The sequence below is a fragment of the Canis lupus genome, chromosome 18, assembly GCF_048164855.1.
Source record: "Canis lupus baileyi chromosome 18, mCanLup2.hap1, whole genome shotgun sequence".
NCBI classification, from domain to species: Eukaryota; Metazoa; Chordata; class Mammalia; order Carnivora; family Canidae; genus Canis; species Canis lupus.
This window is the reverse complement of record NC_132855.1, coordinates 58,947,481-58,968,479: the sequence shown is the minus strand read 5'-3', so window position 1 is coordinate 58,968,479 and position 20,999 is coordinate 58,947,481. Positions and strand designations below refer to the sequence as shown.

Sequence of the window (20,999 nt, the reverse complement as noted above, 5' to 3'; positions counted from 1 at the left end):
ACCTTCACTGAGCCATGCACCAGGCTGGGGGCTGAGCTGCTCTCCCAAGTTCTAACACCTGAAAATCAGCACAGCAGGCCCTTCCCCCGGAAGACCAGCTAGATGGACAGGAGAAAAACAAATTATTGACCCAGCTGCACTGGAGAGTTCCAGGGGAAGTAGAGGGATTTACAGTACAGGAATCAGAAGATACTCCCCCTTGTTTTTTTATTTGTTTGCTTCCGTTCCCCCCCCACCATTTTTCTTCTCTTCTTTTTTTATTTATGATAGTCACAGAGAGAGAGAGAGAGAGAGAGAGAGAGAGAGAGAGAGGCAGAGACATAGGCAGAGGGAGAAGCAGGCTCCATGCACCAGGAGCCCGACCTGGGATTCGATTCCGGGTATCCAGGATCGCGCCCTGGGCCAAAGGCAGGCGCTAAACCGCTTCGCCACCCAGGGATCCCTCTTCTCTTCTTTTTTAACTTCCTTTTTTTTTTCTTTTCTTCTTTCTCTTCTCCCGTTCTCTCTTTTTTCCCAATACATTTTTTTTTTTTGGCCACTCTACACTGAGCAAAATGACTAGAAGGAAAAACTCACCTCAAAGGAAAGAATCAGAAACAGTCCTCTCTCCCACAGAGTTACAAAATTTGGATTAAAATTCAATGTCACAAAGCCAATTCAGAAGCACTATTATAAAGCTACTGGTGGCTCTAGAAAAAAGCATAAAGGACTCAAGAGACTTCATGACTGCAGAATTTAGATCTAATCAGTCAGAAATTAAAAATCAATTAAATGAGATGCAATCCAATCCATAGTCTGTGTGACTATCATAAATAAAAAATAAATAAATAAATAAATAAACAAACAAACAAACAAACAAACTAGAGGTCCTAACGACGAGTGTTAATGGGGTGGAGGAACGAGTGAGTGACATAGAAGACAAGTTGACAGAAAAGAGGGAAACTGAGGAAAAAAGAGACAAATAATTAAAAGATCATGAGGACAGATTAAGGGAAATAAATGACAACCTGAGGAAGAAAAATCTACATTTAATTGGGGTTCTGGAGGGCACCGAAAGGGACAGATGGCCAAAATATGTATTTGAACAAATCATAGCTGAAAACTTTCCTAATCCGGGAAGGGAAACAGGCATTCAGATCCAGGAAATAGAGAGATTCCCCCTAAAATCAATAAAAACCTTTAAATACCTCAACATTTAATAGTGAAGCTTGCAAATTCCAAAGATAAAGAAAAGATCCTTAAAGCAGCAGTAGACAAGAGATCCCTAATTTATATGGGGAGAAATATGAGATTAACAGCAGACCTCCCCACAGAAACCTTGCAGGCCCGAAAGGGCTGGCAGGATATATTCAGGGTCCTGAATGAGAAGAAAATGCAGCCAAGACTACTTTATCCAGCAAGGCTCTTATTCAGAATAGAAGGAAACATAAAGAGCTTCCAAGACAGGCAGGAACTGAAAGAATATGTGACCACCAAACCAGCTCTGCAAGAAACTTTAAGGGGGACTCTTAAAATTCCTCTTTAAGAGGAAGTCCAATGGAACAATCCACAAAAACAGGGACTGAATATGTATCGTATCATGATGACGCTAAATTCATATCTCTGAATAGTAACTCTGAATGTGAATGGGCTTAATGACCCCATCAAAGGCGCAGAGTTTCAAAATGGAAAAAAAGCAGGACCCATCTATTTGCTGTCTACAAGAAACTCATTTTAGACATAAGGACACTTACAGCCTGAAAATAAAAGGTTGCAGAACTATTTACCATTCAAATGGTCCAAAAAGAAAGCAGGGGTAGCCATCCTGATATCAGATAAACTAAAATTTATACTGAAGACTGTAGTGAGAGATGAGGAGGGACACTATATCATACTTAAAGGATCTATCGAAGACGAGGACTTAACAATCCTCAATATATACGCCCTGAATGTGGGAGCTGCAAAATATATCAATTAATAGCCAGAGTTAAAACATACTTATATATTAATACATTTATACCTGGTGATTTCAATGTAGTGCTTTCTACACTCGCTAGGTCTTCTAAGCACAACATCTCCAAAGAAACGAGAGCTTTAAATGATACACTGGACCAGATGGATTTCACAGATATCTACAGAACTTTATGTCCAAACGCAACTGAATAAACCTTCTTCTCAAGTGCACATGGAACTTTCTCCAGAATAGACCACATACTGGGTCACAAATCAGATCTGAACTGATACCAAAAGACTGGGATGTCCCCTGCAATTTTCAGACCAAAATGCTTTGAAACTTGAACTCAATCACAAGAAGAAATTTGGAAGAAATTCAAACACATAGAGGTTCAAGAGTATCCTGATAAAAGATGAAAGGGTCAACCAGGAAATTAGAGGAGAATTAAAAACATTCATGAAGGGATCCCTGGGTGGCGCAGTGGTTTGGCGCCTGCCTTTAGCCCAGGGTGCGATCCTGGAGACCCAGGATTGAATCCCACATCGGGGTCCCGGTGCATGGAGCCTGCTTCTCCCTCTGCCTGTGTCTCTGTGTCTCTCTCTCTCTCTCTGTGTGACTATCATAAATTTTAAAAATAAAAAATAATAAAAAAATAAAAGCGGAGACTTACAGGTAAAAAAAAATTCATGAAAACTAAAGAGAATGAAGATACAACCATTCAAAATCTTTCGGATACAGCAAAAGGAGTCCTAAGAAATAAATATATCGCAATACAAGCATCCCTCAAAAAATTGGAAAAACCTCAAATCACAAGCTAACCTTACACCTAAAGGAACTGGAGAAAGAACAGCAAATAAAACCTACACCAAGCAGAAGAGAGTTAATAATGATCTGAGCAGAACTCAATGAGATTGAGAACAGAATAACTGTAAAACAGATCAACAAAACCAGGAGTTGGTTCTTTGAAAGATTAATAAGATAGATAAACCATTATCCAGCCTTAATAAAAAAAAAAGAGAAAAGACTCAAATTTATAAAATCACGAATGAAAATGGAGAGATCACAACCTATACCAAGGAAATACAAACGATTTTAAAAACTTATTGTGAGCAGCTATATGACAATAACTTAGGCAATCTGGAAGAAATGGACACATTCTTGGAAAGCCACAAACTACCAAAACTGGAACAGGAAGAAATATAAAACCTGAACAGGCCAATAACCAGAGAGGAAATGCAAGCGGTCATAAAAAACCTCCCAAAACATAAAAGTCCAAGGCCAGATGGCTTCCCAAGGGAATTCTATCAGAAGTTTAAAGAAGAAACAATACCTATTCCACTAAAGCTGTTCTGAAAGATAGAAAGGTATGGAACTCTTCCAAACTCGTTCTATGAAGCCAGCATCACCTTAATTTCAAATCCAGACAAAGACCCCACCAAAAAGGAGAATTATAGACCAATATCCCTGATGAGCACAGATGCAAAAATTCTCAACAAGATACTAGCCAACAGGATCCAAACTACATTAAGATTATTCACCATGTCAAGTGGGATTTATCCCCAGGATGCAAGGCTGGTTCAACATTCATAAAGCAATCAATGTGATAGATCAGATCAAGACAAAGAAAAAACAAGAACCATAGGGTGCTCTCAACAGATGCAGAGAAAGAATTTGACAAAATACAGCATCCATTCCTGATCAAAACTCTTCAGAGTGTAGGGATAGAGGGAACATTTGTCATCGTCTTGAAAGCCATCAATGAAAAGCTGACAGCAAATATCATTTTCTTTTTTTTTTTTTTTTTAATTTTTATTTATTTATGATAGTCATACAGAGAGAGAGAGAGAGGCAGAGACATAGGCAGAGGGAGAAGCAGGCTCCATGCACCGGGAGCCCGACGTGGGATTCGATCCCGGGTATCCAGGATCGCGCCCTGGGCCAAAGGCAGGCGCTAAACCGCTGCGCCACCCAGGGATCCCGCAAATATCATTTTCAATGGGGAAACACTGGGAGTCTTTCCCCTAAGATCAGTAATGTGACAAGGACGTCCTCTCTCACCACCTCTATTCAACATAGTACTAGAAGTCATAGCCTCAGCAATCAGTCAACAAAAATAAATGAAACGCATTCAAATTGGCAAAAAAGAAGTCAAACTCTCCCTCATTGCAGTTGGCATGATATTATACATAGGAAACCCAAAAGACTCCACCCCAAGATTGCTAGAACTCATACAGCAATTAGGTAGTGTAGCAGGATGCAAAATCAATGCCCTGAAATCAGTGGTATTTCTATACACTAACAATGAAACTGAGAAAAGAGAAATTAAGGAGTCAATCCCATTTACAATTGCACCCAAAAGCTTAAGATACTTAGGAATAAACCTAACCAAAGAGGTAAAATATCTATACCCTAAAAATTACAGAACACTTTTGAAAGAAATGTAGGAAGTCACAAAGAAATGGAAAAATATTTCATACTCATGGATTGGAAGAATTAGTATGGTGAAAATGTCAATGTTACCCAGGGCAATTTACACATTTATTGCAATTCGTATTGAAATACCATGTACTTTCTTCAGAGAGTTGGAACAAATCATCTTAAGGTTTGTGTGGAATCACAAAGGACCCTGAATAGCCAGGGGGATATTGAAAAAGAAAATCAGAGCCGGGGGCATCACAATGCTGGATTTCAAGTTGTACTACAAAACTGTGATCATCAAGACAGTATGGCACTGGCACAAAAACACATAGATCAATGGAACATAATTGACAACCCAGAAATGGGCCCTCAATTCTATGGTCAACTAATATTAGGCAAAGCAGGAAACACTATGCACTGGGAAAAGGACAGTCTCTTCAATAAATGGTGCTGTGAAAATTGGAGACCCATGTGCAGAACAATGAAAGTAGACCATTCCCTTGCACCATACACAAAGATAAACTCAAAATGGATGAAAGATCTAACTGTGAGAAACAATCCATTGAAATCCTAGAAGAGAACACAGGCAACACCCTTTTGAAGTTGGCCACAGCAAATTCTTGCAAGATACATCTATGAAGGCAAGAGAAAAAAAGTAAAAATGAATTATTGGGACTTTAATCAAGATAAAAGCTTCTGCACAGCAAGAGAATCAGTCAACAAAACTAAAAGACAACCTACAGAATGGGAGAAGATAGTTGCAAATGATCCATCAGATAAAGGGCTAGTATCCAAGATCTATAAAGAACTTCTTAAACTCAACAGCAAAGAAATAAACCTTCCAATCATGAAATGGGCAAAAGACATGAACAGAAATCTCACAGAGGAAGACAGAGACATGGCCAACAAGCACATGAGAAAATGCTCCACATCACTGGCCATCGAGGAAGTACAAATCAAAACCACAATGAGATACCACCTCACACCAGTGAGTATGGTGAATATTAACAAGACAGGCAACAACAAATGTTGGAGAGAATTTGGAGAAAGGGGAACCCTCTTGAACTGTTGGCGGGAATGTGAATGGGCACAGCCACTCTGGAAAACTGTGTGCAGGTTCCTCAAAAAGTCAAAAATAGACCTACCTATGACCCAGGAATTGCACTGCTGGGGATTTACCCCAAAGATACAGATGCAGTGAAACACCAGGACACCTGCTCCCCAATGCTTATAGCAGCAATATCCACAATAGCCAAACTGGAAAGAGCCATAGTGTCTATTGAAAGATGAATAGATAAAGAAGATGTGTGTGTATATACACACACACACACACACACACACACACGCAATGGAATATTATTCAGCCTTTAGAAACGACAAATTACCACCTTGGTAGTAATCTTCATCTTGGGTAGAAGTGAATGGTATTATGCTGAGTGAAATCGGCACTCAGCATAATTGACTAAATGCTAAGTCAATAGGAGAAGGACAAACAGTATATGGTCTCATTCATTTGGGAATATTAAAAAAATAGTGAAAGGGAATAAAGGGGAAAGGAGACAAAATGAGTGGGAAATATCAGTGAGGATGACAGAACATGAGAGACACCTAACTCTGGGAAACAAACAAGGGGTAGTGGAAGGGGAGTTGGGGGGGGATGGGGTGATTGGGTGATGGGCACTGAGGGGGGCACTTGAAGGGTTGAGTACTGGGTGTTATGCTATATGTTGGCAAATAGAACTCCAATAAAAAATATACCAAAAACAAATAAAAATAACACCTGGACAGATTTTACCTTGTCACAAAAAAACAGATGAAACATACAGGGCATGTGGGTGGCCCAGTCGTTGACCATCTGCCTTCAAGTGAGGTCGTGATCCCTAAGGTCCTGGGATAGAATCTCACTTTAGGCTGCCCACAGAGAGCCTGTTTCTCTCTCTCCTAATGTCTCTCTCTCTCTCTCTCTCTCTCTCTTTCTTTCTGTGTCTCCTGAATAAATAAAATCTTTTCAACAAGAGAGAGAAATGAAACATGCAAAATATTTAAAATAATTTTTCAACTTTAATAATATTAAAATGTGGTATTGGGATGTCTGGGTGGCTCAGCAGTTGCATGTCTGCCTTTGGCTCAGGTCATGATCTACCAGGGTCCTAGGATCGAATCCCACATCGGGCTCCCTGCATGGAGCCTGCTTGTCCCTTTGCCTATGTCTCCACCTCTCTCTCACTGTCATGAACAAATAAATAAAATCTAAAAAAAAAGACATGGAAAAAAACCTAAGTGTCCACGAAGGATGAACGGATAAAGAAAATTGGTGCGTATACACACACACACACACACACACACACACACACTGAAATAGTATTCATTTATAAAAATGAAGAAAAACTTCCATTTGTGACAACACAGATGGACTCTGAAGATATATCAAGTGAAATATGTCAAAGAACAACAAATATTGTATGATTTCACTTACATGTGGAATCTGAAAACATGAATGTATAAAAATAGTAGATAATGGTTTCCAAGGGCTGAATAACTGGGAAAATGAGAAGGTATTGGTCAAAGTATAAATAAATTTTCAGTTTTATGATAAATAAATTTTGAGGATCTAACATGCAGCATGGCAACAATAATTAACAATGCTGCATTGTATACTCAAAAGTTGCTATAAGATTACAGCTTTAATGTTCTCAGCATAACAATGACAACAACAAAATGAGAGTCGTGAGTTAAAGTGTGTGTTAACTAACTCTACTGTGGTAAATATTTAGCAATATATATGTATACCAAATTATTTCTTTTTATACCTTAAAATTATACAAGTATTATATATCAATTATATTCACTTTTTAAATATTCTACAGGGTTTGTAAATAGTAAACCCTTTGGTTATGTTCCAAAAATAAGGAAAAAAGATCAGCATTACCAAATTGTCTTAAATACATTCACAACAACATTCCAAAGGTTTTTACTCAAAGTTAATTGTGGAATGCCTGGGTGGCTCGGCGGTTGAGTGTCTCCCTTTGGCTCAGGGATTGATCCTGGAGTCCTGGGATCAAGGCCTACATCAGGCTCCCTGCATGGAGCTTGCTTCTCCCTCTGCCTGTGTCTCTGCCTCTCTGTGAATAAATAAATTAATCTTTAAAAAATAAAATAAAATAAAACATAGAAGTTAATTGCCTTTTCCTTGAAGGATTGATAGTCACCATCAAGACTTTTGTCTTTCACCCACTCCACTTCCACACTCTCTACATACAAATACAAATCTAAGGTTTTTTGGGGGAGAAAATATTTGTTTTATTTTGTTGTTATTAATTAATTTCTTATTTTTTTAATTTTCCATAACTATTATCCTCTTTTTTTGCCTCTCTTTCCAAGTTGGGAGGCCCTAAGAAGTATTTTTCCCTGATTCCAGGTGGATTTTTGGTCTGTGATAGAATAGACAGGAAACCAAATTGTAAGAGCAATGTATTTCCTTGTCCAGCCACTGTGGGTACTGAGGATTGCCTAGTCTCTACTAGAGGTAAAGAGTCATAGATAGATAGATTAGATAGATAGATAGATAGATAGATAGATAGATAGATAGATAGATTAGATAGATAGATAATAGATAATAAACAAAGGAAATGAGTTCTGTCAAAGTTTCTATTTACATGACTTCCTTTTACAGGTCATGTATCCCTTCCTTCCTCATGGTATGTGTCACACAATGAGTCTGTCTCTGTGTCTCTCCACTATCTATGGTATATATCTATACCTATGTCAAAATTCATCTATAATCAATCTATCCTTTTTTAAAATCATTATCATCATCAACAATCTAATGTTCTAAGTTTCTTGGTTTGATCAATTTTATTGATAAATTTGACTACCTTGTAAAGAAAATGTTTAATGTTTGTATCATTCTTTTGCCTAAAACAAGACAATCTCTGTGAATGTTCCAAGAATTTAAAATAATGATCAGTTTAGAAATAAAATAAAATATGATTAGTTTAAAATAATAATTAGTGTATTTTATGCTTTCTTTTTTGAGACTTTATTTATTTATTTGTGAAAGAGAGAGAGGGAGAGAAATAGAGAGAGAGAGAATGAGTAAAGGGAACTGGCAGAGGGAAAGGGAGAAGTAGACTCCCTGCTGAGCAGAGAGCCCAATGTCTGGCTCCATCCCAGGACTACAGGATCAGGAACTGAGAGGAAGGCAGACACATAACCAACAGAGCCACCCAGGTGTCCCTATTTTCTTTGATTCACTTTTAAATTATATCATACATTTTAAATTATTTCATCTGTTTTTACATGAAGGCATGTTATAGTTCATATTAACAATAGATTATTAAAAAAAACAACAATAGATTATTTGCAATGTCTCCTTGTATTTTTTAACAAATTTAAATTGTTTTTTTTCAAAGTAAAGTGTTAGTTCTTACAAGTTTATGATTGTAGCTTTTTAAAAATTCATTTAATGATGACAGTTATTGTTATTCATTTTATTGCCTTTCACGGTGGATTTCATTTTATATATTAAAATTATAACATGAATTTATATACTGCAAAATGATAGCAATATTATAATGCATTAGGTTATGTGTTTGCTTCTCCTGCTTAGTTTCTATTTAACTTGTCTCATTCTGTGAAAAAAGAAAAAAAAACATCAGAATGTAGTGGCTTAGGACAACAACCACAGTATTCCTCATAATTTGGGTGGTCAGGTAAATGGAAGAGATTCAGCTGGGTCAGATTTATCTATCCTCATGTGGAGTTAGCCAGGAAAATAGAATAGGATTGAAGATCTGAGATGAATTCACCCAAATGTCTCATGTCTCTGATGAAATCACTTTTATACTAAGTAGTAAATGGGAAATGAGCATAATTCACTTCTATGACCAGAAAAGTGTCTGGAATTATTAATGTGCTAACTCATGGCTCAAAAAATAAATATGGAACATTCCATGTTTCCTAATGGATAGAAATAACCAGCAAAGCTTTACTTCTGCCACATTCTATTGGTCAAGGCAAGACAAAAGATTCAGAATGAAGGAAAAATTAACTACAGCACTTGATGAAAAAGTATATTTATATGGGGATGGGAAGAATTAGCAGTTTTCTTTGCAGACACTCTGACATAGGATACACTGGTGTCTGATGTTCTGAAAAAGAAGGAAGGAGAGAAGAAAGAAAGAAAAGAAAGAGGAAAATAAAGAAAGAAGAAAGAAAGAAAGAAAGAAAGAAATGAAAGAAGAAAAGAAATGAAAGAAGAAAAGAAAGAAAAAGAAGAAAGAAAGAAAGAAAGAAAGGAAAGAAGAAAAGAAAGAGAAAGAAAGAAAGAAGAAAGAAAGAAGAAAGAAAGAAAGAAAGAAAGAAAGAAAGAAAGAGAAAGAAAGAAAGAAGAAGGAAGGAAGGAAGAAAGAAAAGAAGAAAGAAAGAAAGAAAGAAAGAAAGAAAGAAAGAAAGAAAGAAAGAGAGAGAGAAAGGAAGAAAATGTGCTTTTTGTGTGTAATTTTGTTATTTATTCTTCAGTGCCCATTTTTTTTAGAATTTTTTGTTTTTCACTAACTTCTGGAACCCATTTTAGAAATATATTTATCAAAAAATTCAACTCTATTTTATAACTTTTAGTAAATATTTTATTTGCTTTTTAAACCATTTATGATTTATGCAGTTCCCTATGTAGCTCTATAATTATTCCTATTCTGCTACTTGCTTTATTAACTTTTTAAAGTAATTTTAACAATTAAATTAATATATGTGATGCCTAGTTGAACTATCTTCAGGGTTTTGAGGGATTTTGCTTCCATGTGAGAAATTCAGTTATACTCACATACGAATGTGAATTCTTCTTTCTCCATTCTAAATCCTTATATATGGACATATTTTCCCTTACATGAAATGGCAAATTCTTTCCTTCAGAGAATCATCATAATCTGCTAGTCAACCATCTTATTTTCATATAGTTTTCTAGTAGACTTATGGGTTGATTGACTTTTCATACATCTTTGCTCTTATTTCTTGTGTTTGGACATGGCAAAAGAGATTCTGATGTCTGTTTATTCTATTCTCTTAGTTGATTTACCTTGGATGAGCTGCAGTCTATTTACAGAAAAGCTGAAAATGGACTCCATACATCAGCATTCCCAATTCTTATGTCCTTTGAGAGTTAACCATCCTTGATTAGTTCCAGCTCACATTCTAATTGCCAGGAAACACTTAAAATGGAATATAACTTCCCTTCAATGATTGTTCTCTTCCTTCTGATCTGAGAGTTAAGCAAATTTGAGTCAAAGTTCTTTCATTTTTCCCTTTTCATTAACTACCAATATATTAAAAAAGAAAAACAGGGCTGGGGGCATCACAATGCCAGATTTCAGGTTGTACTACAAAGCTGTGGTCATCAAGACAGTGTGGGATTGGCACAAAAACAGACACATAGATCAATGGAACAGCATAGAGAATCCTGAAGTGCACCCTCAACTCTATGGTCAACTAATATTCAACAAAGCAGGAAAGACTGTCCACTGGAAAAAAAAGCAGTCTCTTCAATAAATGGTGCTGGGAAAATTGGACAGCCACATGCAGAAGAATGGAACAAGACCATTCTCTTACACCACATACAAGATAAACTCAAAATGGATGAATTATCTAAATGTGAGACAAGAATCCATCAGAATCCTAGAGAAGAACACAGGCAACACCCTTCTTGAACATGGCCACAGCAACTTCTTGCAAGATACATCAATAAAGGCAAGGGAAACAAAATCAAAATGAATTATTGGGACTTAATCAAGATAAAAAGCTTCTGCACAGCAAAAGGAACAGTCAACAAAACTGAAAGACAAACTACAGAATGGGAGAAGATATTTGCAAATGACATATCAGATAAAGAGCTAGTATCCAAGATCTAGAAAGAACTTATTAAACTCAACAGAAAAGAAACAAACAACCCAATAATGAAATGGGCAAAAGACATGAACAGAAATCTCACAGAGGAAGACATAGACATGGCCAACATGCACATGAGAAAATGCTCTGCATCACTTGCCATCAGGGAAATACAAATCAAAACCACAATGAGATACCACCTCACACCGTGAGAATGGGGAAAATTAACAAGGCAGAAAACCACAAATGTTGGAGAGGATGCGGAGAAAAGGGAACCCTCTTACACTGTTGGTGTGAATGTGATCTGGTGCAGCCACTCTGGAAAACTGTGTGGAGGTTCCTCAAAGAGTTAAAAATATACCTGCCCTACGACCCAGCAATTGCACTGCTGGGGATTTACCCCAAAGATACAGATGCAGTGAAATTCTGAAACACCTGCACCCCAATGTTTATAGTAGCAATGTCCACAATAGCCAAACTGTGGAAGGAGCCTCAGTGTCCATCGAAAGATGAATGGATCAAGAAGATGTGGTTTATGTATACAATGGAATATTCCTCAGCCATTAGAAATGACAAATACCCACCATTTGCTTCAACAGGAATGGAACTGGAGGGTATTATGCTGAGTGAAATAAGTCAATCGGAGAAGGACAAACGTTATATGGTCTCATTCATTTGGGGAATATAAAAATTAGTGAAAGGGAATAAAAGGGAAAGGAGAGAAAATGAGTGAAAATATCAGTGAGGGGGACAAAACATGAGAGACACCTAACTCTCGGAAACAACAAGGGGTGGTGGAAAGGGAGGTGGGCAGGCGGGGGTGGGGGTGACTGGGTGATGGCCACTGAGGGGGCACTTAGCAGGATGAGCACTGGGTGTTATGCTGTATGTTGGCAAATTGAACTCCAATAAAAAATTAAAGAAACAAACAAAACAAGAAAACAAAAAACCTTACCAATATAAATATGTGCTACCTCAATAATTATTTGTGAGAACTTAGGAATTCTTAATGTGTAGCTAATTATGCAATTCCTTCTTTCTTTTTTCTTATTCCTTCCTTCTATGTTCTCCTGCATCTCAAAAGTCTCCAATCTTGGTCATTTTTTTTAAATTATACTTTTCCTAACTCTTGCCAACATGCACCTCTCAGTCTTCCCTTTCAGTTGGAATATTTATCATTATCTCTGTTATTCAGGGCTTGTTCTATGTCTATAACTCTGGCACTATGAATACAGCAAGAAAAAAAACAAGATAAATTCTCATGATCAATCATGATGATTTCCTTCTGGCCTATCAAGCATATTCTTAGGTAAGAAGTCTTCCCCATTGAGGAACTTATTAGAGTTGCTAAATTATTTATTACTTCACCATGGCAACACCCCCAACTATTTTCAAAGAAAAACAAGTAAGCAAAAGTGAAGTGTTCAAAGGAAGTGCTAATGTGTAAACTGCTGAAGTACTGAGACAATTTCTGAATGGAATGGAAAGAAAGCAACACTGGCCTGCAGATGACTGGCCTGGAAGTAGAGGGGCTTCTTGTCAGATGAGGTGCGATCTCAAGAGTCAAAGTATAAAGATAAATGTTTTCCTGAAAGTCTTGACTGCATTATTAGGACAGAGTCATCATAACAGTGCTTAACATGTCACATACTGGTTAAGACAAATAAAATATATTATATATATTTTATATATATATATCATATTGAACAAGCAACTCTACAATGTGTAATAGTTTGTCTGAACATATCATTTCTCTTTCACTAGACTCAAGCCCCTTAATGTCACAACCGATGTTATTTTCTTCCTTGGATCCCTGAATTTTGCAAAGTGCTTAAAAATGGAAAAGATAATTTTATTAATGATTAATAAGTTAATTGGTAATTAACTAATTGATTAATAATCAAGTGGGTACTTTGAGCTTAGTCATCATCTCCATAAAATTTATGGCAAAGTAACATAATTTTAGGTCTAAATTGAATTACCACACTTAAAGGATCAAGTTGGAATGTTCACTAATAATAATTATGTTTTTGATATCAAGAAGAGATAGACATAACGGAAACATAAAATATTTTCACTGCCCTAAAAATCACCCTTGCTCCACTTATTCATTCCTCTCTCTCTTAGCCTGTGACAACCATTAATCTTTGTACTGCCTCTACAGTTTGCCTTTTCTAGAATGTTATAGAGTTGGAATAATTATTTTTATGTTTTTTTTTAAATTTTTTTTATTTATTTATGATAGAGAGAGAGAGAGAGAGAGAGAGGCAGAGACACAGGCAGAGGGAGAAGCAGGCTCCATGCACTGGGAGCCTGATGTGGGATTCGATCCCGGGTCTCCAGGATCGCGCCCTGGGCCAAAGGCAGGCGCCAAACCACTGCGCCACCCAGGGATCCCAATGTTTTTATTTTTTAATATACATATATATTTTATTGAAGTTTGATTTGCCAATATATAGTATAACACCCAGTGCTCATCCTGTCAAGTGCCCCTCTTACTGCCCATCACCCAGTCACCCCATCCCCTCGTCTGCCTGCCCTTCCACAGTCCTTTGTTCATTTCCCAGAGTTAGGAGTCTTACATGTTTTATCACCCTCTCTAATTTTTTCCACTAATTTTCTCTCCTTTCCCCTTTATTCCCTTTCACTATTTTTTATATCCCCATATGAGTGAAACTGTATGATGACTGTCATTCTCTGATTGACTTACCTCACTCAGCATAATATCCTCCAGTTCCATACATGTCAAAGCAAATGGTGGGTATTTGTCGTTTCTAATGGCTGAGTAATATTCCATTGTATACATAGACCACATCTTCTTTATCCATTCATCTGTCGAAGGACATCGAGGCTTCTTCCACAGTTTGGCTATTGTGGACATTGCTGCTAGAAACATTGGGGTGCAGGTGTCTTGGCGTTTCACTGCATCTGTATCTTTGGGGTAAATTACCAGCAGTGCAATTGCTGGGTCATAGGGCAGATCTATTTTTAACTCTTTAAGGAACCTCCACACAGTTTTCCAGAGTGGCTGTACCAGTTCACATTCCCACCAACACCTCAAGAGGGGTCCCCTTTCTTCACATCTAGTTGGAATTATAAAGTATTTTGCCTTTTCAAATTTGTTTCTTTCCCTTAGCAATATTCATTCAATATTCTTCCATGTCTTTTTGTGGCTTGATGACTTATTCCTTTTTATCACTGGATGATATTCCTTTGTATGGATGTGCCATAATTTCTCTATCTATTCACCTATTGAAGACACTTTAGTTGCTTCCAAGTTTTGACTACTATGAATAAAGCTGTTAAAAACAATCGCATGCAGGTTTTTGGTGGGCATCAGTTTTCAACTAATTTGGGTAAATGCCAAAGCAAACAATTGCTGAATCATATGGTAAGAATATGTTCAGCATTGTAAGAAACTTGTTAGACTGTATTCCAGAGTGGCTATACTAGTTTGAATTCTGACCAACAATGAGTAAGAGATTTTGTTGCTCCATATATGCACCACCATTTGCTGACAACTGTTTTGGATTTTGACCATTCTAATAGGTGTATGGTGGTGACTTGTTATTTTGATTTGTAACTTCTTCATGGCATATGATATTAACATATGTTGAACAAATATATGATTATTTGCCATTTACAAATCTTTGGTGAACGGTCTAGATCTCACTGTTCTTCACGTCCCAGCTCATAAGGCACTGATAACCCCTGACAATCAGGAAGCTGAAGCTTTAGTTATTCACCCTGCAATAGATAGAGTGGATTGGGTGCATAGAAAGAGTGGCCACTACAGTGCTCCAATGAGATGGCATATTGCCAGGGATGCTGGATTGCCCTTGAAGTACACTGACCTGATTAACGTAGTAACATCCTGTTGTGTGCTCTAAACAACACCTGGTGCACTTGTCAAAAGAATTTGAGGCCTATCCTGGAGTTTCCAACTGGAGAGGAATTGACAAATTGATAATATTGGCCCTCTCCTTCTGAATAAGGGTTCTAAATATGTCTCGGTTGGTATGAACACTGCATCTGGCCTAACTCAAGCTTTTCTCTGATGCTGTGTAAATGAGGCTCCCACCATTATGGGATTAAATAAATTGAGTATTATGTATGGATACTGATGTCAAATTGCTAGTGATTGGAGGTTACATTTCAAAGGTCATGATGTGCAAATCTTGGTAAAGGAGTGTGACATTGAATGGAGGTTTCATCTTCCCTTTAACCCACAATTACTAGGGTTAGTAAAAAGAAAAATAAATATTAAAGCAACAAATTATATTGTTTTTTTGGGGGGGTTTACATTTTTTTCTTAATTTCTTTTTTTTTGTTATTTATTTATTTATTAATGAGACACACACAGAGAGAGAGAGAGAGAGAGAGAGAGAGAGAGAGAGGCAGAGATACAGGCAGAGGGAGAAACAGGCTCCACGCAGGGAACCCGATGTGGGACTCGATCCTGTGACTCCAGGATCCTGCCCCATGGCCAAAGGCAGGCGCTAAACCACTGAGCCACCCTGACATCCCCCCCAAATTATATTGTTAACAGGTAAAACCACCTTGGCCACATGTACTAAAGAATTAACCCAGGACATCTGGGTGGCTCAGTGGTTAAGTGTCTGCTTTTGGCTCAGGACATAATCCCGGGGTCCTGGGATTAAGTCTCATATCAGACTCCCCACAGGGAGCCTACTTCTCCTCTGCCTATGTCTCTGCCTTTATCTCTGTGTCCCTCATGAATAAATTAAAAAACAAAATTAACCCTAGCTTTAATACATTTGAATGACAACCATTTGGGCCAGTGCACAATATGCTAGTCTAGGGATCTATGACAAGGAACCCAACACCATAAATGTGTGGAAGTCATGAAAAACATCCATTGTCAAAACTCTCACCAAGGATCAATGTGCTGTGCTACTGAGAACACCAAGCCCCATTACACCTGGAAAATGAATTATCTACTGCAATTTGCACTTGAACATCCCCAAAGGATGGGTGAGTTAATTCACACATCTGGGTGAGGGGGAACTGCTAAGTCTCCACTGGGATCCCATTGCCCTGAGGCAAGCCAAACTTATGCAAACTTACTTTACATAAAATGAAGCATGCATCATTGAAAGAGGAGAGAAGATGGGGGTCCTGGTCTGACATATCCCATCCTCAGTCTATCTCTTCATGCCTAACAGTGCTTATTCATGATAAGCACTTATTATGTCAGTCCATATTTATGATATTCATAACAGTTAAAATTCTCAAAGATGCAGCCACATTAACCTCTAAAGAGTATGGCACAGGTGTAATCTTTGTACAAGGGGAAAACCTTCTCATACAAATTTCTACTAAGTGTCTTTTCACCCTTAGACTTCTGCTGCTTCTATGATGTCCAGCAATAGGATGGGCATCTAAAATAAATCAACACTCCTGCTCCTCCGGGACGGGGCTCTCCTGTCCTGGGGACACTCACCCCGGCCTCAGCACTTATTAAACTCAACACCAAAGAAACAAACAATCCAATCATGAAATGGGCAAAAGACATGAACATAAATCTCACAGAGGAAGACATAGACATGGCCAACATGCATATGAGAAAATGCTCTGCATCACTTGCCATCAGGGAAATACAAATCAAAACCACAATGAGATACCACCTCACACCGGTGAGAATGGGGCAAATTAACAAGGCAGGAAACAACAAATGTTGGAGGGGATGCGGAGAAAAGGGAACTCTCTTACACTGTTGGTGGGAATGTGAACTGGTGCAGCCACTCTGGAAAACTGTGTGGAGGTTCCTCAAAGAGTTAAAAATATACCTGCCCTACGACCCAGCAATTGCACTATTGGGGATTTACCCCAAAGATACAGATGCAGTGAAACCCCGGGACACCTGCACCCCGATGTTTATAGCAGCAATGGCCACGATAGCCAAACTGTGGAAGGAGCCTCGGTGTCCAACGAAAGATGAATGGATAAAGAAGATGTGGTTTATGTATACAATGGAATATTACTCAGCTATTAGAAATGACAAATACCCACCATTTGCTTCAATGTGGATGGAACTGGAGGGTATTATGCTGAGTGAAGTAAGTCAGTCGGAGAAGGACAAACATTATATGTTCTCATTCATTTGGGGAATATAAATAATAGTGAAAGTGAATATAAGGGAAGGGAGAAGAAATGTGTGGGAAATATCAGAAAGGGAGACAGAACGTAAAGACTGCTAACTCTGGGAAACGAACCAGGGGTGGTGGAAGGGGAGGAGGGCGGGGGGTGGGAGTGAATGGGTGATGGGCACTGGGGGTTATTCTGTATGTTAGTAAATTGAACACCAATAAAAAATTAAAAAAATTAAAATAAAATAAAATAAATCAACACAACTGTTGGGTATATGTGAAGCTGCCCCTTGCAACCTCATTAAAATTGTGAGTGTAAGTATTGTCACTCCAGGGAAGGGACTGGAAGGCCTTAAAACAGTACATTACAGCAGAACAAGCTAATATAATACCACTAATTCATTTGGTGTTGCCAATACTGACCCAGAAACTTAGCCTGTGGCTTACATTATTAAAGACACTGGATAGGGCCTTTTTTTTTCTCTCAGATAAACTAAAAAAAAAAAAAAAAAAACAGCTCATCAATTTGCTTATTTAAAAGATCCTGGAGGGGTGCCTGGGTGACTCAGTGATTGAACATCTGCCTTTGGCTCAGGACTTGATCCCGGGGTTCTGGGATTGAGTCCTGTATCAGGCTCCCTGCAGTGAGCCTATTTCTCCCTCTGGCTATGTCTCTGTCTCTCATGAATAAATAAAAAAAAATAAATCTAAAAAAAATAAAAGGTACCAGAAATATAACCATCAGAGCAATGAGTGACTATACTCAGATTTGGGATGGGTTTGTGTGGTTTACTCTGGGTTATGGATACTTGAACACCTTAGGAATCCCAGGTTGGAAGCAGAACAATCACCCTAATATACGAGAAACATGAGATGAATACCACTGGGGTTGTGTAGTTATTTTGTCATATTAAGGGATAGTGACTGGTTTAGCACTCATTGATTATGACCCCCAGGTATTTATTGGGTAGCATCAAATGAAACCTAATGGCTATGTGGAACAAATCTTTGGCTGTGATTCCCACCTGGATGGTTGGGCCATTACACATTGTGTTCTCCCTGGGGACAGGTAAGAATTCACCACACAGTAACAATGGCTGCCAGTCTCTTTCTCCTCAAGACCAGATTAACATATTCTGTTCTGGTGTGAATTTTTATCAATTAGGTACATTTGAATCACTTGTGCTTCAGCAGTCCAATAAAGCACATACAATGAGGATTGCATTATTTCCATGGAAGTGATTATGAGTGCGATAGAGTTGTAAAATTATTATAGTTATTACTATGGAATAATATATTACTCTTAAAAAACATAAAACAGGGATCCCTGGGTGGCACAGCGGTTTGGCGCCTGCCTTTGGCCCAGGGCGCGATCCTGGAGACCCGGGATCGAGTCCCACGTCCGGCTCCTGGTGCATGGAGCCTGCTCCTCCCTCTGCCTGTGTCTCTGCCTCTCTCTCTCTCTCTCTCTCTCTCTCTCTCTGTGACTATCATAAATAAATAAAAATTTATAAAATAAAAAAAGAAAACAGAAAACAAATTTAATTGCATCCTGAATTTCAGTATAACCTATTATCATTAATAAAATTTATAAGTATCAGGATGCCTGGGTGGCTCAGAGGTTGAGCGTCTGCCTTTGGTTCAGGGTGTAATCCCAGAGTCCCAGGATTGAGTTCACATCGGGCTCCCTGCATGGATCTGCTTTTCCCTCTGCTTAATGTCCACCTCTCTCTCTCTCTCTCTCTCTCTCTCTCTCTCTCATAAATAAATAAATAAATAAATAAATAAATAAATAAATAAAATCTTTAACAAAATAAACTAACTTTATAAGTGTCAACCTAATTAACACTGGTAAATTTTCAGTTCCTTTGGATCTGAATAGTAAAACAATTTCCTTGTTGAGTAAATGCATGGAGCTTAGGTGGGTATTGACAAATTGAAAAGAGGTTTAATCTGAGATTGTTAATAAAATTTTCATTTTGTGATGAAGAAAGTTAAGGGTGTGATTTTAAAACATTATCTGGGTTGAAGTGTTGTATTAATTTATTCTGCATGTCTGGAAGAATGAAAAATAAGAATAAAAATCAAACAGAAACACTACATAAGTTTAAAAAGCCTGATGTACCAAATCTTCATTCAAAGTGGCTCTGAATTGATGGATAGTTTTGGATATACAACATGGGGAAAGGAAGCATTGTTTGTTAGCTAGATATATACCACAAAATTCCTGAAACTTTCAGTCAATCAATAATGTCCTTATTCCAGAAATGGCCATAAATGTGGTTATAACTGAATTAAATATAAAAAATAATGAATATTTAAACAATCTTCATTAAAATATAAGAATTATGTTGTTGCCCAGGACTGTGCTTTTTCAACAATATGTACAAATAAGTGCTGTTTTTAAAAACTGACTGGAAAAAAGAGAGACACTAAAGAGAACTTAGCAAAGCATGAAAATAATTAAGGAATTTACTGTCCAGACCTGCCCTTCTCCAACACCTTCATGGCTGCTCTAGCCACTTCCTTGTTGCGGAGGCTGTAGATGAGGGGATTCGGCATGGGAGTGAGAATGGTGTAGAAGACAGAGACCATCTTGTCCTGGGTGGGGGAACGATCAGAAGCGGGCCGCATGTATATGAACAAAGTTGTGCCATAATACATCCCCACCACCATGAGGTGAGAAGAGCAGGTGGCAAAAACTTTCTGGTGACCCTCTCCAGATGCTATGTGAATGACAGCCACAATAACATGAGTATAGGAAGCAATGATGATCACTACAGGGAAAACAATCATTATTATACAGCAGTAGAAAAGAACTTCTTCAAATGTTGATGTGTCGTTGCATGAGATGATGAGCAGGGAAGGAAAATCACAGAAGTGGTCTATTTCCCGGGACCCACAATAGAAGAAGAAAAATGTAGCTACAGCATCAATGATACAATCAGTAGAGCCCAGGATCCAGGAAGATGCAGCCATAAGTCCACAAATTTTAGGGCTCATAAGATTAGGATATCTTAGAGGGTAGCAAATGGCAATATAGCGGTCATAAGCCATTACTGCCCATAGGAAACGTTCACAGCCAAGTAGTGATGTATAGAGGAAAATTTGTGTAGCACACTCTACCACAGAAATGGAATTGCTGCCAGACAAATAGTTAAAAGCCATCTTGGGTACAGTGGTGCAGATGAGCATGAGGTCCATGAGGGACAGTTGGCTGAGAAAGAAGTACATGGGTGTGTGGAGCTGAGTGTCCAGGTAGATGAGGAGAATCATAGCAGTGTTTCCCATGAAGACCACTGTGAAGATGACCAAAAGCATAGAAAAGAGGAAGATGTGAGTGGGGCTGTAATTGAAGATTCCCAGAAGGATGAAATCAGAGTTAAAAGTCTGATTGTCCAATGCCATGAGGAATGTGTTTTTTATCTAATACAGCAAAAAGTGATGTCACTTCATTAATTTGGTGAACATGTACTCAGTGCCTTACAAAGCATGTGATTGTGGTAAACTATAGGTCAGTGATTATGCTGACATCAATGTTATTAGGAATTTCAAAAAAACAAGAAGGATAATAAAGGGGGAAAATATGTTATCTTGGTACTAATTTATACAAGTGTGGAATTATTCCTAAGCTCAGCTTCTAAACAACTTTTGAAAAT

General features: G+C 38.0%; 1 protein-coding gene across 1 annotated transcript; it reads right to left on the bottom strand.

The window, feature by feature from the left end:
• Positions 1-19,812: 19,812 nt before the first annotated feature.
• Positions 19,813-20,748, bottom strand: LOC140609586 (olfactory receptor 2M3-like). The gene has a single exon (XM_072784788.1). It carries the CDS (start codon positions 20,746-20,748, stop codon positions 19,813-19,815), a length of 936 nt encoding a protein of 311 aa, XP_072640889.1.
• Positions 20,749-20,999: the final 251 nt, after the last annotated feature.